Genomic DNA, 17,696 nt, shown 5'->3' on the forward strand with positions numbered 1-17,696 from the left:
AGAACAATGAAGTCTGCGATAAGAAAGAAGAGTAAGTCTGCTATGATGGCAGCAAAGAGGGTAGCAGATTAAATGATATTTAGCAGTAAGTGGCAAGTGAATACCACAGATGAACATGAACAGAGACGAAATCTAAGCTAGGGCAGTACAGAAAACTTTCAAGGAGAACATGACATCTACCCCTAAGATAGATGAGCTTTCAATCTTATTGCGGAACGGGGCCTGTCAGGGCTGTGCAATTTTATGGTAGAGAGGCAGCCAGTAGCCAGAGGCAGGAAATACAGGAAGAGAGGCAGGAAATGTGAAATAAGTCAAGAAAGCAAAAGAAATAAGATAAAGAATGCCACTTTGGATAAAATGAGCAGCTTAAGAAAGAAAATGGAAACTCAAAAAGGTAGGCTGGAGCTAGGTTAAAGAACTCTTGAATTAAAACAAAAAAGGTGTTTAACAATTGTGGGAAAGTGCAATAAAGGTTCAGAGTTCAATAAAAAAGACTGCCAATGAAGTTAAACAATCAGTGAAAAGCTCCTGAAAATACCAGCGTTAAAACCGAAGCAAAGGAGAATACAAGTATTTTCACTTATGCAGTGTTAGCAGCTTGAGGAATAGACTGATTCTATTATTAAACTGTACAGCAATCCTACTTCTATGATCCATTTTTTTTTTAAATCATAAAAAGAAATTGGTCAGGATTCATCAAGCCTGAGGTTCTGACCTAGGTGAAGAACAGTTCCTTACTTGGATGTAAATTAAGTTTCCTTCATTCCATTTTGAGGGATATTACCAAGACTTTCTTTCCACCTTTAATCAAATTTAATAAGTAACAGTATTAAGTGCATAATATATATTAGCCATGCACCAAATACTATTCCAAGCATAACCGTATAATGAGGTAGGGACCATTATTATCACCATTTAACAGATTAGAAAACTGAGGCAGTGTGACACAGCCCCTCTCCCCACTTCTCTTCCGATACTACTAATTCTGTTTCTCTGGAAAACCCTGAATGATCTAGGGATAGACAAGTTCAATAACTCAAAGTCCTACAATTATTAAGTAAAAGTGGCAGAATCAGGATTCAACAGTGTGGTTCCAGAATCAGAACTTTATATCTCTGTACTGCAATGTCTCTCATCACATAATAAATTTTGTTTTGTTGATTCATTTTACCAAATCAGAGCAACCTTGTATTTCAATGCTATTAATCTTTCTCCAAATAAGCTAATTAGAAGGATATGAATTTTCTGGTCTCAACTTTCAACAAATCATTTGATTTTGCTTGTATTTAATTTTCGTCCTGTTCCCAAAGCCTTCTATCACATCAAACCATGTATAGGGGGGAATCCCTGGGTGGCTCAGAGGTTTAGCGCCTGCCTTTGGCCCAGGGTGTGATCCTGGAGTCCCAGGATCGAGTCCTGCGTCGGGCTCCCGGCATGGAGCCTGCTTCTCCCTCTTCCTGTGTCTCTGCCTCTCTCTCTCTCTCTGTCTACCATAAATAAATAAATAAATCTTAAAAAAAAAAAAAATATGTATAGGAAAACACACCACTTTGTCAGATCACAAGTTGCTACAAGAGCAATGTAGGGATCCCTGGGTGGCGCAGTGGTTTGGCGCCTGCCTTTGGCCCAGGGCGTGATCCTGGAGACCCGGGATCGAATCCCACGTCGGGCTCCCTGCATGAGGCCTGCTTCTCCCTCTGCCTGTGTTGTGTCTCTGCCTCTCTCTCTCTCTCTCTGTGACTATCATGAATAAATAAAATCTTTAAAAAAAAAAAAAAAGGAGCAATGTATCCCAGTCTCCACATAACAAGATCCCTAATGGAAGCTGTAATTACCAATTATAAAAACAAAACTCTATTTTCTGAAAGTTCATATAGAAACTTTGGTAGGATGGTCACTAGGCATAAAGGAATATGTGGAAAGTAAATGTTTACATACAAGGAATATATGGAAAATAAGTTTATGTGTCTGTGTATGTATATACATAAAAGCTAATTGTTTTTTTAACAATGAGATATTTAGGGTAACTACTACATATGTTTGTCATATCTGAAACCTCAGTCCTCAGGCATCTATCAGGTGTTACATTAAACTTTACAGAATTGGAAAGCATCTTAGGTATACCTGGATCCAATTCTCTCCATTTGCTGTGAACTTATCAATGGTAATGCAAGGACAAAACCCCAAAGCAACAACAAAATTTCTGCTTTCCTTATTTTTAATGTTTCATAAACATATTTATGGTCTTTTACTTACATCTTGACTTAATGCCATGAAACTCCTCTGTAATTCTTTTGCAAACTCCAAGTTATTTGTGACTTCCTGGTACTTAGATACGGCATCCTAAAATAGCAGAGACAAAACCCAACTTTACTAAAAACACAAAGAACTACAAATTAATTTTCTTATTAAAAACAGTGAGCATATATAGTCTTTAATAAAATATAGCATCTTTACCAGCTGATCTTGATTAAGCCTTTCCCCTTTGTTCATTCGTTCCTGGTAATCATCAAGCTTGCCCTATATTAAGAGAAAAAAAATAATAATTATGCCCCACATTAAAGTATATGCCAGCCTAACCATGCTGAAATAACAAACCTATAAAATCCTCTAAAGTTCATCTCAAATCTTGACTTTTTAGTTAACTTCAATTTAAGTTAATGCATAAAATAAGTTAGTTTAATAGTGAGCTAAAAAAACGAATGTAGGTATTCTAGCCCCTGTAGAATGACACCAAATTTTGTACAAGCCAATGACATGACATAACATTGCTTATTCTTTAGGTTTTTCAAAAAAGATATGCATCAGATGGCCTGCACAAATGATTCCTACCCACACAAATGAGGGCCACAATTTGGTTACAATCCTGATACAGGAGCATATCAGACATTTTATAGTGCTGAATTCTCTTGTCCCTCTCCTGCCCCTTGCCAAAGAATTCATGAGACTGATATAAAAAGCGTATTTTCGCCTGAATAAAACCCAAGTGCATATTATCTTTGATGTGCTTCATCCATCATGCTTTTAAATAACATGATACTTCGAGTTATCACTTCACCTATGGATAGTGTGCTAGTCAACAGCTTTGCTTTATTTTCTCACCCGTGGAATTAAATGTGTGACAGTGGGAACAGAAAACTCACCTCTGGTTTAAGTCATCATTATTTTCACTAAAATGAAAACTTTGACAGTTTCCCATGCTACTACTATTCGATAAGACCCCAAAGATACCCAAGTAATGCAATAGTCAAGAACTGAGTTATTGTTTAAAAGGTCAGAAGAAAGGGAGTAAATAGAAACCTAAATTAAGGGGGAGAAAATTTATTTTAAGAGTGGGGACAGAGGGAGGGGCAGAAAGAGAGAGAAAGAGAATCTAAGTAGACTCCATGCCCAATGTGGAGCCTGACATGGGGCTCAACACTGAGTTCATCACTTGAGCTGAAATCAAGAGTTGAAAGCTTAACCAACTGAGTCACCCAGGCACCCCCAAGGGGGAAAAATTTAATTAATATAATCACAATAAATTATGAACATACACTTGTTCCTTACCCATCACAAAAATAAAATTAACATGAAACAAAATATAAAATAATTCTGAGGGCAGCCCTGGTGGCACAGCGGTTTAGCACCGCCTGCTACCCAGGGTATGATCCTGGAGACCCAGGATCGAATCCCACGTCCGGCTCCCTGCATGGGGCCTGCTTCTCCCTCTGCCTGTTGTCTCTGCCTCTCTCTCTCTCTCTCTCTCTCTCTCTGTGTCTCTATGAATAAATAAATCTAAAAAGAAATAAAATAATTCTGATAAAATGCATTCAGGGTCAAAATAAGTTTAAAAATAATACTAATTCATTTTAGGTCAAATGATCCATTTCCTTTGTACTAGAAATAGTCAACTTACATAACCATTCCACCCTAAATTAAAAAGCCTAACGGGATACCTGGGTGGTTCCGTGGGTTAAGCATCTGCCATTGGCTCAAGTCATGATCCCAGGGTCCTGGGATTGCACCCCATGTTGGGCACCCCACTCAGTGGGGAAGTCTGCTTCTCGTCCTCCCCCTCAGCTCATTCTCTCTCTCAAATAAATAATCTTTAAAAAAATAAAATAAAATAAAATAAAATAAAATAAAATAAAATAAAATAAAATAAAATAAAATAAAATAAAGCCTAACAATTCCTAGTTATCTTGGAGGTAAATAAAACCAAGATAAACATTAAAAACATTAAAGGCTGGGCGGCTCAGTGGGTTAAGGGCCCGCCTTTAGCTCAGGTCATGATCCCAGGGTCCTGGGATGGAGCCCCACATCAGGTTTCCTGCTTGCTAGAGAGCCTGCTTCTCCCTCTCCTGCTCCCCCGGTTGTCGCCTGCATGCGTGTGCTGCCAAATAAATAAATCTTAAAAAAAAAATTAAAGGCTGAGGAAAGTATCCAATTGTATTCTTAGGTGGATTATTTCACAAGATAACCTCCAGCTAAAAGTATAAAATTTAGGTTTACCAGTTGAAAAATGAAGGCAGGCCTAATTCCAGGTAAAAAAAGATATGATCAACTGCCTTTGAACACTCTTTGAGGATGAATAAAGACAGTTCATTCTTTTTTAAAAAGGTAGGCTACTTTTCTTTTAAGAAATAAAAAACCAAACAAGATTTGCTTTTAATGATGACAACTTAGGGTATAATAATACCTAATTATAGTCAGGATTCCTGTATTAGAAATATACAGCTAATAAAAGAGAGGAGGTTGGAAAGAGGGCCTGAAATGTAGTGCTAGTACAGCAAAAAATCTGAATTCACTACCAGGCAAAAGAAAAACAGCTATTAGCTTATAGCTGGCATTTATTATCTTTCCTTTTTATACATTTTTCAAAGAAGCTGTTGCTAAATCTAAAGTAATAGAGTTGAACACACTATGTATCCCTCCTAGGATAGAATTTTATTTATCTAGCTTGGCTTTATCATTTAACGACTTAAGAACTTAAAACATACATGCCAATCAAAATGAATGTCAAATCAAATTCCTAAAAAATGTATATATATAAATATATATATGAAAAGGGTTGGTTTTTTTTTTTTTAATGTCAAGGATGGTACCTGAGTGGCAGAACTATAGGTGGAAATTTTTTCCTTTCTCTTTGTTTTATACACTTAGATATTCTGCAATGAACACACACCGTTTGTATAATAAAAAGACTAAAACTTCATGCCATAAAAAAGATATTAAGAATGACAGATTTTAAGATTCTGCCAAGATGTTAACATGCAATAATTCTTGAATATGAATCTATACTATCTCATATCACAACAAGCTATCCTCAGGCAGAAAAGCTCCAATTTTCTACAAAATAACAAATTTAGGGCAGCCCGGGTGGCTCGGCGGTTTAGCGCCTGCCTTCAGCCCAGGGCGTAATCCTGGGATCCAGGGATCAAGTCCCACGTCGGGCTCCCTGCATGGAGCCTGCTTCTCCCTCTGCCTGTATCTCTTTCTCTTTCTCTGTCTCTAATAAATAAATTTTTTAAAAATCTTTAAAAAAAGAAAAAAACAAATTTAGTATTTATCCAACCCAAAACTCTAAGGCAGATGACATCTTCCGAAGATGGGTACATCTGCAGTTCCACATACTCTTCTACCATGTGACCTTGGCATTGCCCCCACTTAGAACTAGTCCAATTCCCCGGCCACTAATATTAAGTGGGCTTCAACCACCAGAGTACAGCAGAAGTGATCCTGTGTGAATTCCAAGGCTGTGTCATACAAGCAGTGTTTCTCTGTCCTGTTTGCTGGTCACTAAAACACTCATGTTTGGAGCCCCAAGCCATCCCGTAAGGAGTCCAATAACCCTGAAGTGGCCATGCCATGAGGCAGCCAAGCCCCGAAGAGGCCTTACACAAGAACTCTGATCAGCAATCCTAGTGCTAGAGTCATGCTAACCCAGGCAACACACATGAGGGTGAACAAGCCTTAGTCTCCCCAGCTGAGGCGCCAGGAATCAGAGCAAAGACACGAATGCCACCATGTGCACCGTCTGAATCCCCAACAGGCATAATCTGTGTGCATAAGAAAATGGAGTAAGTTTTGGAGTAACCTATTACACAGGAGCAACTGGAACAAGGTTAAAAGGGAAATCAAAAGACAGGGAAAGCAGCTGCTATGTGCGCAACTGAGGTTCACAGTACAGATCTTCACTGAACAGTCACCAAAACTATGTAGAAACTTTGCAGCCAAAACAAAGATCTATTTCATTAAAACTCATATATCTAATTTGACTTTTATGTTGCTAGAACGGGTTTCAAATTTCTCAATCCATGATTTAATAGCCATAATTTTTAAAGGGAGGACTGACACTGACACCATAAGAAATGAATTTACTTTGACAGAAGAAACATGTTTAAAAAGTCATGATAACTGAAAAATCTCAAAGACCTTTAGAAGGGGATTTTCAAAAGCTGACCCACACTTCCTTATACCTGGTGAGTTGAATTAACGCAGCTATAGTGACGCAATCAAAAAATGTCATTAATTCCATGATGGGAACTACAGCTCTTTTGTAAAACATTTTTCTAACCATAGTAAAACAAAAGTCTCATTACAATCTTACATTTCTTCCTCGATAGCCATTAGTATTTGCTATTCTGTTAAAAATATCCTATCCCCTTGTTCTGGCCTAATCTTCAAAAAAGCAGGATGCTAAGTCTGGTCAAAGTTCCTAATAAACAGCCCTCATTTAAGGAAACTCAAACTTACTAATAAGACTGCAGGGACAATTAAAAAACTGTTCTACGTTAAAGGGCTAGTTTTGGTTTGTTTGTTTTATCAGTATAATACAGGATCTCCTGGCTGCTTAGGTTTATAGGGACTTATCACCACAGAATTTGAACTAAGAGAACCTCTGTTCACTATTACATACGATGAGCTCTCTACATTGTAGGGACCTTGTGTTGATCTATAAATCAGTCATTTTTAAAGTGAGGTCCCCAAACCAGCAACCTATCAGCATCCACTAGGAACCTGTTAGAAATGTAAATTCTCATGGTGCCTGGCTGGCTCAGTCCATGGAGCATGCAACTCTTGATCTTGAGGTTGTGAGTTTGAGCTCGTGGTGGTATATAGGTCACTTAAAAAAAAAAAAAAAAAAAAAAGAAGAAATGTGAGGTCTCCAGCACCATCCCAGGTGCCTCTGTGTTTTATCAAGCCCTCTGGGTAATTCTAATTGTGTGCTTAAGTTTGAGGAAACACTCACCTAGATCAAATACATTGTAATTCCCTTGTAATATTAGGTCCAGTAGAATACAGAAATAAATTATTCTGAATCAAACATCTGAAACAAATTGTGACCATAAAAATTATATGGCAGCCTCAATTTGGTTCAAGTTTAGCCTTAAACAAACTCAGAAACCTTGTTGAGTGGTGGTTTCCTAAATAAACCTAGTCATTTACATAAGAAAAGATCCATTTATGATCTGAACACTGAGGGGTTACTATCTCCCATTCACAGTAGTACTTTCATTAAATTATGCACTGTTCAGAAGTGTAGAACACTTTATAATTAAACTGTACTGGTGAGTGCCAAATTTTGCACGAGCAACAGAAAGCCTCTTAGGACAATCAACTGGTCCAATTTTTTGCCTTTCAAAATGAGAGTGGCTTGCAGTCCCAGCTTATTCCTAAGTAGCTTTCAGAGATTTAAAACAACAACAACAAAAAAGGATGTGGTATCTGCAAGAGTTCCAAGAGTCTCAAAGACAAATGACACTATCTTGACTGGCTTCATTTCTACTGTCACATCCCATTCAAATGGCTTAAATTAAGTCCAAGTAGAAAAACTGTTCATTTGAGGTTAAAATAGCAGTATGAACTAAACAATTATGTAAACAAGAACTTGCTTTTCACAATGACTGATCCAACATGAACTCCAATGAACACAAGGGGGCAAGGACAGGAGTAAAAGAGCTCTGAACAAACACAGCTTTTTTCTTCCCTAAGCTAGACCATGACTACCTAACACCTACTATTAACAAATTGGTCAATTATTCATACCATCCACATAAAATGCATATTAAGTATTTTTTTCTGGAAAATGGAGCTATTTTCCCAGCATAAATAGATATCTTCATTAAAAAGCCCATCACAATACTGATAACAAAAACCTCCTCTGAGAGTCTTTCTACCTTGAAACACCTATCTTGAAATTCAATTTAGGGTTCCTTTCAAACTACTGAGCATCCTGAGAGTATTAAATATTCATCTGCAGCACCCCATATGAGCAAGATAAAAATCAGGCCATTTCCCAGATTATCCAGTCTCTAAAAGGGAACCACAGGATAGAGATGTGACTATACCCAGTAAATGTCAAAAGACAGTATGTGGCCCTACGAAATAATTACCCCAACAAGTGCTGCCCAGTCCCACCCTATCTCCTCTTTGTTGCTTTTAATAGTTGACAGTATTCACTATGTGACATTCAAATTTAAAATATCAAGTAACTAACCCAATCAGCAAGGGCTACTATCAATCAGATTTCACCTAACTAAAAACTGAAAGACAAGGCAATTAATAACTCGCCTGAGGTCATCAATTCCAGAAAAATCATTTGTGCCTCAGTATGTTCTTCCTTTATGTCTTTAGGGATTCTAGCCCTTGTTACATTTCATTTTTGCCCTGCTGCTGTTTTCCTCTTTTCTCCAGAGTATTATTATGTTACTAAATTGCGGTACAACTAGATCGTCCCTTCTAGTGGAGATGGACGCCCAAAGATTTCATCACCACAAAAGTTGGTTTACTGAAATAGTTTTTTAAAAATTTGGTACAGTGCTATGAGGGTGCCAGAAAATGAATATCCAAAATAGCTACCCTCCAGAGCTTTCTTTCCTTCCTGCTAAACCCAAAAATTCCATAAATGAATAAAGAAAACATTTTTTAAATTACACAATTAAAAAGAAATAGCAAAAGAGAGACTCTAAAAAAACAAAAATTCTCTAACTAGACAATTATAAATTGTTACAACAAGAAGGATTAGGAGGGGACAACATCTGAAAAAACTAGTTTGGCTATCCAGGAAACTATGTAACTTCTGTTCTCAATTAAAGAGATCTCCAAACTGAGACAAAAAAAAAAGTTAAAAACGAAGCGAAAGCACCTATCTCTAAGTTATTTTGTGTCTCTCCAAGCTAAAGAAGTTACTTCTATAGTACTAAAAATCTATAGAAAGACAAATGCAAAAACAAAAGATCAGGATTTCTTTTCTTCTCAACTTCCCATAATATTCAGTGGCCTTTCCAGATACTATTTCAAGTCCCCAATCCCTACATTCCCTGTTCACCTAGAAATATCAGTACTCACATAATGGTACATAATGATAGGCAGCTGACTGCCTCCTGTTCACCCTCCACCAATTCAATTGACAGTTGCTAGTAAAATTCATAGGAGACAGGAAAGAATAAGAAAAGTTCCTCAATTGTAAAAAGGAAGGTACAACAATCTATAGTACAACAATCTATAGATGATCCAGAACAGCTCTCTTCAAATGCTGGAAGCCTTCTCATGTAGCAGAAGTCTGCTCTGTTCCAGAAAACAAAGTATTAAATACTGTGGGGAGCAGGGGGAAGGGTGGGTTGAGAGGTGACTTCTAACAAAAAGATCTTAAAGAGTTGCCCAGGGATCCCTGGGTGGCGCAGTGGTTTAGCGCCTGCCTTTAGCCCAGGGCGCGATCCTGGAGACCAGGGATCGAATCCCGCGTCGGGCTCCCTGCAATGGAGCCTGCTTCTCCCTCTGCCTGTGTCTATCATTAATACATAAAATTAAAAAAAAAATAAATAAAGAGTTGCCCAAAACTTAAAGAGAGAACCAGGCCCTCTAAGACCAACTCAATGCAGAAACTAAGTGAATACTTGTCAAGAATGCAGGATTTCTTAAACAGTAAGAGAATGTTTTTTCCAAGCAAGTTAAGTAACCAGGAGTTTAATTTGAGAAGATTTTTGTCCCACTGACGAGGGAAAAAAAAAAAAAAGGTAGAAGGTGAAGCCTGTAAAAATCTTTATTCCTCGACCATGGCTGTAATTGTGTAGTTAAGTCTGAATGAATGGAAGCAGCTGACCCTAATAGGAAAACAAAAAAGTATAATGTTAAAGAGCTCCAGTATCGCTTACTTTGAATTATATTCATAAAAAGTCTAAAGCTTGTCCATTTAGAAAACAAATGATTGTTGATAATCTTAACGAGTATCTTTTGAATGATCAGTTGCTTAAACCAAACTACCCTTTAGGATGAGTCAATACCACTGAATTTTTTGAACTCTGTTGAGAGTTCAACGTAAAAACTTGGGAACTGTAATTCATTTAAAATGGAGACCAAAGGTTTGGGGGGTTTTTTTGTTGTGTTTTGTTTTGTTTTGTTTTCCCCCAATGATTGAAGTAGATTTCATTTACTTCTATGTTTGCATAACAACATTATGGGGAACACAATGAAATTTCTAATAATTTACAATGATTCAAATACCAAGAATCACCTATGTCCCTCCTTCCTAAGGCTACTTACAAATCATGCTTATAGTACCAAGATTTTAAAGTGTGCTCTAGTTACCTACTCAACAATGTTACTCACTGAAAAGATCAAAAGAAAAGAAAATTCCTCAGGAAAAATTAATCCACCTTAACAGGGTTTTTGCTGATGAAGCTACAAATGCTTCTATATAATGATTTAGTCAAACTAACAAGTATTTATTTAGAATCTACGATGTGTAAGGCACAGTATGATATCATTCATAATCTCTGCCCCAGAGATTTCTACCTATTTAGAAAAACACATAAGGTAAGAAAGAACATAAAAGAATATGAAAATGTGAAGGAAGTATAGAGACAATAGATAGTACAGAACGTTAAAGGAAACAGGCTACTTTAGCTGAGCATGGCCAAGAAGCACACCTTCCCTTTTCCTCAGGAAATATGAATTCTGAACTCTGCCCAATAGTCTCTTTCATGTATGTTTTTGTGCTCATACTCCAACAAAAGCACCGGAGTAACTAGTGGGAGAGATAAATGAGCAGAAGCCAAGCAATTTACAATTCCAACTTTGGCTGAATGTCTCTCTTGCTACTCTTTCTTCTCTATTGCTTACATACAATTCGTTGCCCCCCCAAAAAGGGACCAATTATTAAAAAATACCCAGAAGTTTGGAATACAAGAATTAAGATGGAAAGGTTGACACACCTCCTCTACTTCCTCCCACTGGTAATGCTTTTCCCAAATTACCTGGTCTATAACATACCAAGACTGAGTCAAGAAGAGCAAATGTGGGTTTGGGGCTTACCTATGCATAGACACTTCAGAATTTAACTTTAAAAGTTCATTTTATTACAATACAGATGTCCCAACGATACTATGGGACTTTACCTACACTGTTATTCTCAGGATCTCACTACCTGAACAGCCTACAAACAAATTTAACAAGATACTAGTAAGAGTTTAACAATGAAGAAATAAAAAGCTTTTTCTTTTTGCTTTCAGTGTTTTAAAACAGAGGAACTCCAATTAAAAGATTTAAAGTAAAAGGCCTCACTTGGTTTTGTATCAGCTTAAACATGAAAAATGACTTCTATGTTGCAGAGCATTAAAATTCTAATTACCCCCATAATATAAGAGATCTTGGAATTCACTCACTGACCCAAATTGGGTCATTTTTACCTGAACATCTCAATTTACTCTTCTGTAAAATGAATTTGACCAAATGCTAAGAGGACTGTAAGATCTTAAAATATCTTAGATTCTACTAACAATATAGTAACAAAATTAACACCCTGTTGTTGTAATTTTAACATATGAAAGTATTTAATTTTTTTTAAACAGTACTAATCTTCCTCTAGTTCTAAATATAAACTGTGACATTAATTACATAAAACTCTGACAAACTGTATGTTTAACCTCTAAGTCACACAAAATGTATTCGGAGAGAAGCATTTACCACATGGGAATTATCTACAGTAAAATAACAGTGGTCAGATTAAACCAATTCATCCTCATTACAATACTTGGAATTCTACTCTCATGCCAAAAAGATACCCATGTTAGCACACGAGGAAATTCTTATCCTTTCCTTCTTAAATTCAAATTTTAAATACTTCTCTCTCTCTCTCTCTCTCTCTCTCTCACACACACACACACAAACACACAACACACCCAGGCAGGCAGAGAGAAACAAATGAAGCATTATAAATTCTTTTTTTTTTCCTGTGACAAGGTGAATGCAAAACAAAGTAATCTTGCCCTCTGCATTGCAGAGAAATAGTTCATGCAACCAATGGGAGAAGCGAATACATCAGATATTTTAACTGTCAAGAACTAAGGATGTTAGCCCCAAGAAAAGATTTTATTTACAAAATAGTTAAGAATATTTTTATTTCAACATACTTATTAACAAATTCTATAGAACAGCTGCATTGAGAATTCTAAGTAGAGGCACACTGCAGTGCTCTGAAAGGAAATGTTATCTTCTCTAACAATGACAGCATCCTTTTTCCAGTATATTAACTGAAAAGATACAAAGAGCAAATAGACTCTAGGGAACAGTATGAAAAACAGGACATTTTGGCTATCACTTCTGGTCACATACTGGTTACAAAGCTCTCAGGCTATTTTGCAAGAGAACGCTGGTTAATCTTTCACCTACCAAAATAACTAGTGTCTTTATTCTACATCAAAACTGATTACATCTTACCATATAAGTGAGCTCCCTCTTCAGTTAAAATTAAGGCTTGGTTTCAAAATCCTGTCTTGCATAGCCTAGAGCCTAGTTCTATACCAACAAACTGATGAAGAAAACGAGGCAATCACTCAAATAATTATTACTTATAAAAGTTAAAAGATCTAGAAATGGAGTTTTGCACTTCATTCTTTCGATTATAGCTTCATTTCTCCTCTTTGCTAAACACACACCAAGTCTTCATAAGCCCAAATTTCAAAAACTACCAGACCATTTAGTTGCATTACATAATAGGATCATATTTCATTAATGTTAAGCATGCATTCTCACTGAACAGATGCTTAGCTTTCCCCTCACGGCTCAACTTATTAGAAAATTAACAAATGACTTTGTGTTTTAAATGCAATGCAACAAAATTATTGCAATTCTCCAAGTCTTAAAGTAATACTACATATCTAGAAGTAATTCTGGTCAGGATACTTGATTTTAGAATCCATTAAAAAAGAGATTTTGTCCAGTAGACTCATGAATAGGGCAAGCCTGAAATACAGCTCAAATAGAAGTTGCTACGTGGACTGAAATAAAAAGATATCCAGTTATAAATACCACCTTACTTTATACTGCATAAGGATTTCTACAAAGGTTCAAAATTGATTTGTAAAGTAAATCCTATTTTAGGTGTATCAGAAATGCTCACTATTACAAAATCACAGTTAAAACCTTTCCCACAGTAAATCATCTAGATAGAGAAAAAATGCAATTTAAACTAGAAACCAGATATGCTTAGAGAAAAATCCAAATGCCTTAAGTTTCTCAGAAAGTTAAAATTCAATTTCAATAGTAATTGAGTCACAACATCAGTAATGTAAACTTAGCTATTTAACAAGTAGGTAGCTCATCCTGTGAGTTACCAAAAAACCTCACTTAACTGTAATTTGACCTTCCACTAGCACCCAAAACACTGAGAAGATGGGGGGGGGGGGGGGGAAGATATGAAGTACTTTTGTTACTTTGTGTATTTTTTTTCTCTCCACCAATACAAGAACTTTTTAGTACTTACTAGCCTAGTCTATAATCTCTGTAGTAACAGTTACATTACTTTCTTCACTATAAGGGGGGAGGGGGGTGGTTAATACAGGGGCTGGTGTTAGGCAACATATATAAATCCACACATGAGTGACCTGTCACTGTCAAGTCCTCATAGGGCCTATAAGCTAAACTCTCATACACATTTGGAGCACAAGACTCAGTCACTCCGTAACTAACCTGGCTGCTAATCAGTGCCTGACTTTACACTAAGGACTCAGAAAAATTATTTTTCAGTCGGTAAAATATAAATATCTACATTTAAAAGTCTTTACTTAAAATATTACATCGTTACTATTTATCTTTTGATTCCTATCCTAAAAGAAGGCATGCATTCCTAAGAATTCTAAAAATTAAACTGCTCAGGCATCAACCAGCTTGACAGGATTGCTTATTGTAGTAAGAGGATTTAAAAAGATACCTAAGTCTCAAAATCAGAGTAGCAAAACTAAATTACATGGCTGACCCAGAAGATACTGGCCTTGGGCATGCATATTCCATATTTAAATGTGGCTACTTTGCAAGTAAAATACTTTTGTTTTGTTGCCACTGATAAATTTAGTATTTGTCATTTGTAATAAACCACATTTATTTATCAAAATAAAGTATTACCAAAAGGTAGACATCTACAAGTAGTGCATGTCTGGACTTCATCTACAAGTAGTGCATGTCTGTATTTCAAATAAAATCTAAAAAATTCAAGTAAAATTCCCAAATAGAGAAAATGAGGCAGATTCGCATCGAATCCAAAAATGTTTGTTTTAAAACTCCCCCCAAAACATAAAATCATTGAACAAGCACTAAAATAATTAAGGCCTACACCATTTTCTTCAAGTTCTTTGCTGCGGCCCAAATTTCGGCCAGCTTCAACATCTTAAGTAATACGGTTAGGCGGATGGCTCACTAAACGTTTTTAAAGGACTTCGTCAAAATTCAGGATGTTATGATAAATACATTTTACTAGAAGAGGACAAGCACAAGTCATGCAAGCAAAGTTATCATTTTTAGGATAAAAGGCAAAAAAGTTTGCATAGTAGCTACAGACGTAACTACCCCGTTTTGTGCTATTGATTTGCTTCTCCCTTTGCACCTCCAGTCTTACAGGAGGCTGAATGGTTGACTCACTCCGCGGAGCCCCTCTCCCTACGTGCGCACACACACACACACACACACGCGCGCGCGCGCACACACACGCACACACGTGTCCCTCTGAACAGTAGGTGCACTGTCCTGCGCTGAGAGCGTAAAACAAAAGGCCTGCCTGAAGATGAACTCACGGGGCGACCTAGCACGGCTAACTACTGGGTCCAAAAGCTCGTGGGTGTGGCTGTCGTGTTTCCCGGAGGGGGGCGCGGAGGGCCGGCCGGGGCGGCCGCCCGGTGCCTGCCCTCCCCCTCCGCTTTCGCTTTGTGCTCACAATGCAGCTCCTGCACAGCGCTCCCTCCGCTCGCGGCCGCCGCCATGTTAGACGCGCTCTCCATGTGCCCGCGGGCCCGGCCACCCCTCGGCCCCCGCCGGCCCCACGCCCCCCGGCGGGCCCCCCTGCGGGCGGCCTCCCTCCCCCCGCCCTGTACGGTCCCGGAGGGGCAGGGGGCCGCTGCGGAGAATCTCGGGATGGAGTTGAGCGTGGGGCTGGGGGGGGGGGGCACCTAGACAATCGGAACAAAGAAGGAAACGTGGGGGCGCCCGTCGGACGGGGGCGCCGGGGGTGCGCGGCACGTCGAGGCCCCACTCAATACCGGGCCTGGTGCAGAAGCAGGCCCCGGCGCGGCTCCGGCGGGGAGGCCGCCGGCAGGCCCGAGGCACCCGGCCCGAGGCGGCCGGGCAGCCCCGGGCCCCTCCCCGCACCCCGCACCCTCCCCGCGGGCCCTCGGGGCGGAGAGCGGGCATCACCGCAGGTCCGGCGGCAGGACGCGCCCGGCCCCACACGTCCCAGCCCCGAGGCCGGAGGCGACGACGAGCGGCCGGCCCAGGTGACAGGCACCTCCCGCAGCAGCCCGCGGGCGGGCGGGCGGGGCGCGGCGTGGGTGCGGGTGCGGGCGCGGGTGCGGGGGCTGCGCCGGGGCCGCCGAGCATCCAGCCCCCCCGCCCCCGCCAGCTCCTGGCACCTTTTTCTTCTCCAGGTTCCGGAGTTTCTTGTCGATCACCCCGAGGATCTGCTTCATGGCCTCGGTCTGGACAGCGCCGGTGCCGGTCGCGGGGTGCTGGGAGGCGGGCGCAGCCGCCCCGGCCCCCGCCGCCCCCGCCGCCGCCGCCGCCTCGCTCCCGGAGGAACCCGACGGGGGCGGCGGGCCCGACGACTTGCTGCCGCTTCCGCTGTGGCTGGTGGCCGACGGCATCTTCAGACCGGGAGAGGAGACAAGAAAAAGCGGGAGAGAGGAAGGACGAGAGCGGCGAGTCAGGCGGCGGACGGGGCGAGACGCGGGACAAAACGCGCAGCGGGCGGGAGGCTGCGCGAGCGGGCGGGGCGGGGCGGGGCGGGGGCGGGGCGGGGGCGGGGACGGGCCGGCGCGCGCCGCCCGGGCAGGAAGACACCCGGGGCGCGCGCGCGACCCGCCAGCGGGGCGCCCGGCCCGGCCCCGCCCCCCGCCCCCCGCCCCCCGCCGGCCTACCCGCCCCGGGGCTCCGAGGCTCGCGCCGGGGGCGGGGCGGGGCCGGGCAGCGCCGGCCGCCAACGGCCAGGGCAACGGTCCCCGCCGCCGAGCGGGGCGGGAGGAGGGAGGAGAAGGGCGCTGGTGACGGCCCGCGGCGGGGGGCGGGGGAAGGGCACTCGGGGCAGCTCGGGGCAGCGGCCGTGTTCCCCGTCGGCGCCTCGGTCCGGGTGGCGCTCACCGTGCGCGCGCGGAGGCCGCTGGAGGTCCCGAGGGGGCGGCCGAGGGGGCGGGGGTGGCTGCGCGTCCCGGGCAGTGTCGTGCGCTCCGTGGGCGCAGGCCGCTCCGCCCTGTCCCCGCCGCGCCGAGCGCCGCTGCTAGTGAGGCGGAGAGCCGCGAGCGGGCGGGACTTGGGCGGCCGGCCCTGCGGGGCGGAGGGGCCTTCGCGCCGCTCGGGCTGCCCGGCGCGAACGCCTGCGGGGAAGGGCGGCCCCGGCCTCGTCCCGCCGCCCCCGCGCCCGCCGCCGGCCCGGGGGGTGACAGAGGGGGCGCCCGCTCGGCGCGGGGGCGCGGGGCCGCGGGGGCTGCGGGGGCTGCGGGGCGGCGCCTCGCGGGCGGAGCGGCGGCGCGGCTGGGGTCCTTCAGGCGGGGTCGCCGGGCACCCCAGCGGGGACAATAGGTGTCAAGCCGCTGGCTGGGAGCTGGCGCCTGCCCCGTGCGGAGCCCGCGGGGGGGGGGGGGGGGCGCGGGGCCAAAGGTGCCTGCAGGCGAGGGGTGCGCGCGTGTGCCTGGTGCACAAGCCCCGCCGCGTGCACGGCCGGCACACGCGCGCACCCCGGAAGGTGTCTCGAAAAAAAAAAGACGGTTCCGCCGCTTTCGGCACAGAACGTGCACCCGGCAGGTGACCTAGGAGCCCTGCGTGGAACCCGCGGCTCCGTAGCAGCCTTAAGGCTCCGGACTCGGGTTAAAAGTCATCCCCTCCGTACCTTAAGACGACCCTTAGCCGACGAGCCCGGGTATTAACAAATTAGGCTCTTGTTTTCTTTTTTGTCTCGGATTTACCTGATACTCTTTAAGAGCGTTGCATGAATACAAAAAAAAAAAAAAGAAAAGAAAAGAAAAAACCTTCTTATGCTCCAAGAGGGTAAGACAGACCGACCCGTCCTGTCACTGAAGCGGGGGCGGGGGGTGGACAGTGAACCCAACACGGGCGAAGCGGGGGAAGAAAATGGATTAAAGACCCCAGTCAACGGGGAACTTCAGCCACCTAATGTCTGACAATAGTAAATGACCAGCGCATAATTCAAATTCTCGGAAAAGGGGTTTTTGAAG

At 42.4% G+C, this 17,696-nt stretch overlaps 1 protein-coding gene across 1 annotated transcript in view; it reads right to left on the bottom strand.

Annotated features, from left to right (window-relative positions):
- The window catches only part of CAPRIN1 (cell cycle associated protein 1), a 37,247-nt gene extending 20,495 nt beyond the window's left edge, over positions 1-16,752 (bottom strand). Inside the window, exons 1-4 of the mRNA XM_025452434.3 lie at positions 16,606-16,752; positions 15,882-16,112; positions 2,458-2,520; positions 2,257-2,343 (exon numbers count right to left, since the gene is read on the bottom strand). Of these exons, the coding sequence (XP_025308219.1) occupies positions 2,257-2,343; positions 2,458-2,520; positions 15,882-16,112 (381 nt within the window). The 5' untranslated portion in view covers positions 16,606-16,752. The remainder of the gene's footprint in view (positions 1-2,256; positions 2,344-2,457; positions 2,521-15,881; positions 16,113-16,605) is intronic.
- Positions 16,753-17,696: the final 944 nt, after the last annotated feature.

Source organism: Canis lupus, chromosome 18, assembly GCF_003254725.2.
Source record: "Canis lupus dingo isolate Sandy chromosome 18, ASM325472v2, whole genome shotgun sequence".
Classification (NCBI taxonomy): Eukaryota; Metazoa; Chordata; class Mammalia; order Carnivora; family Canidae; genus Canis; species Canis lupus.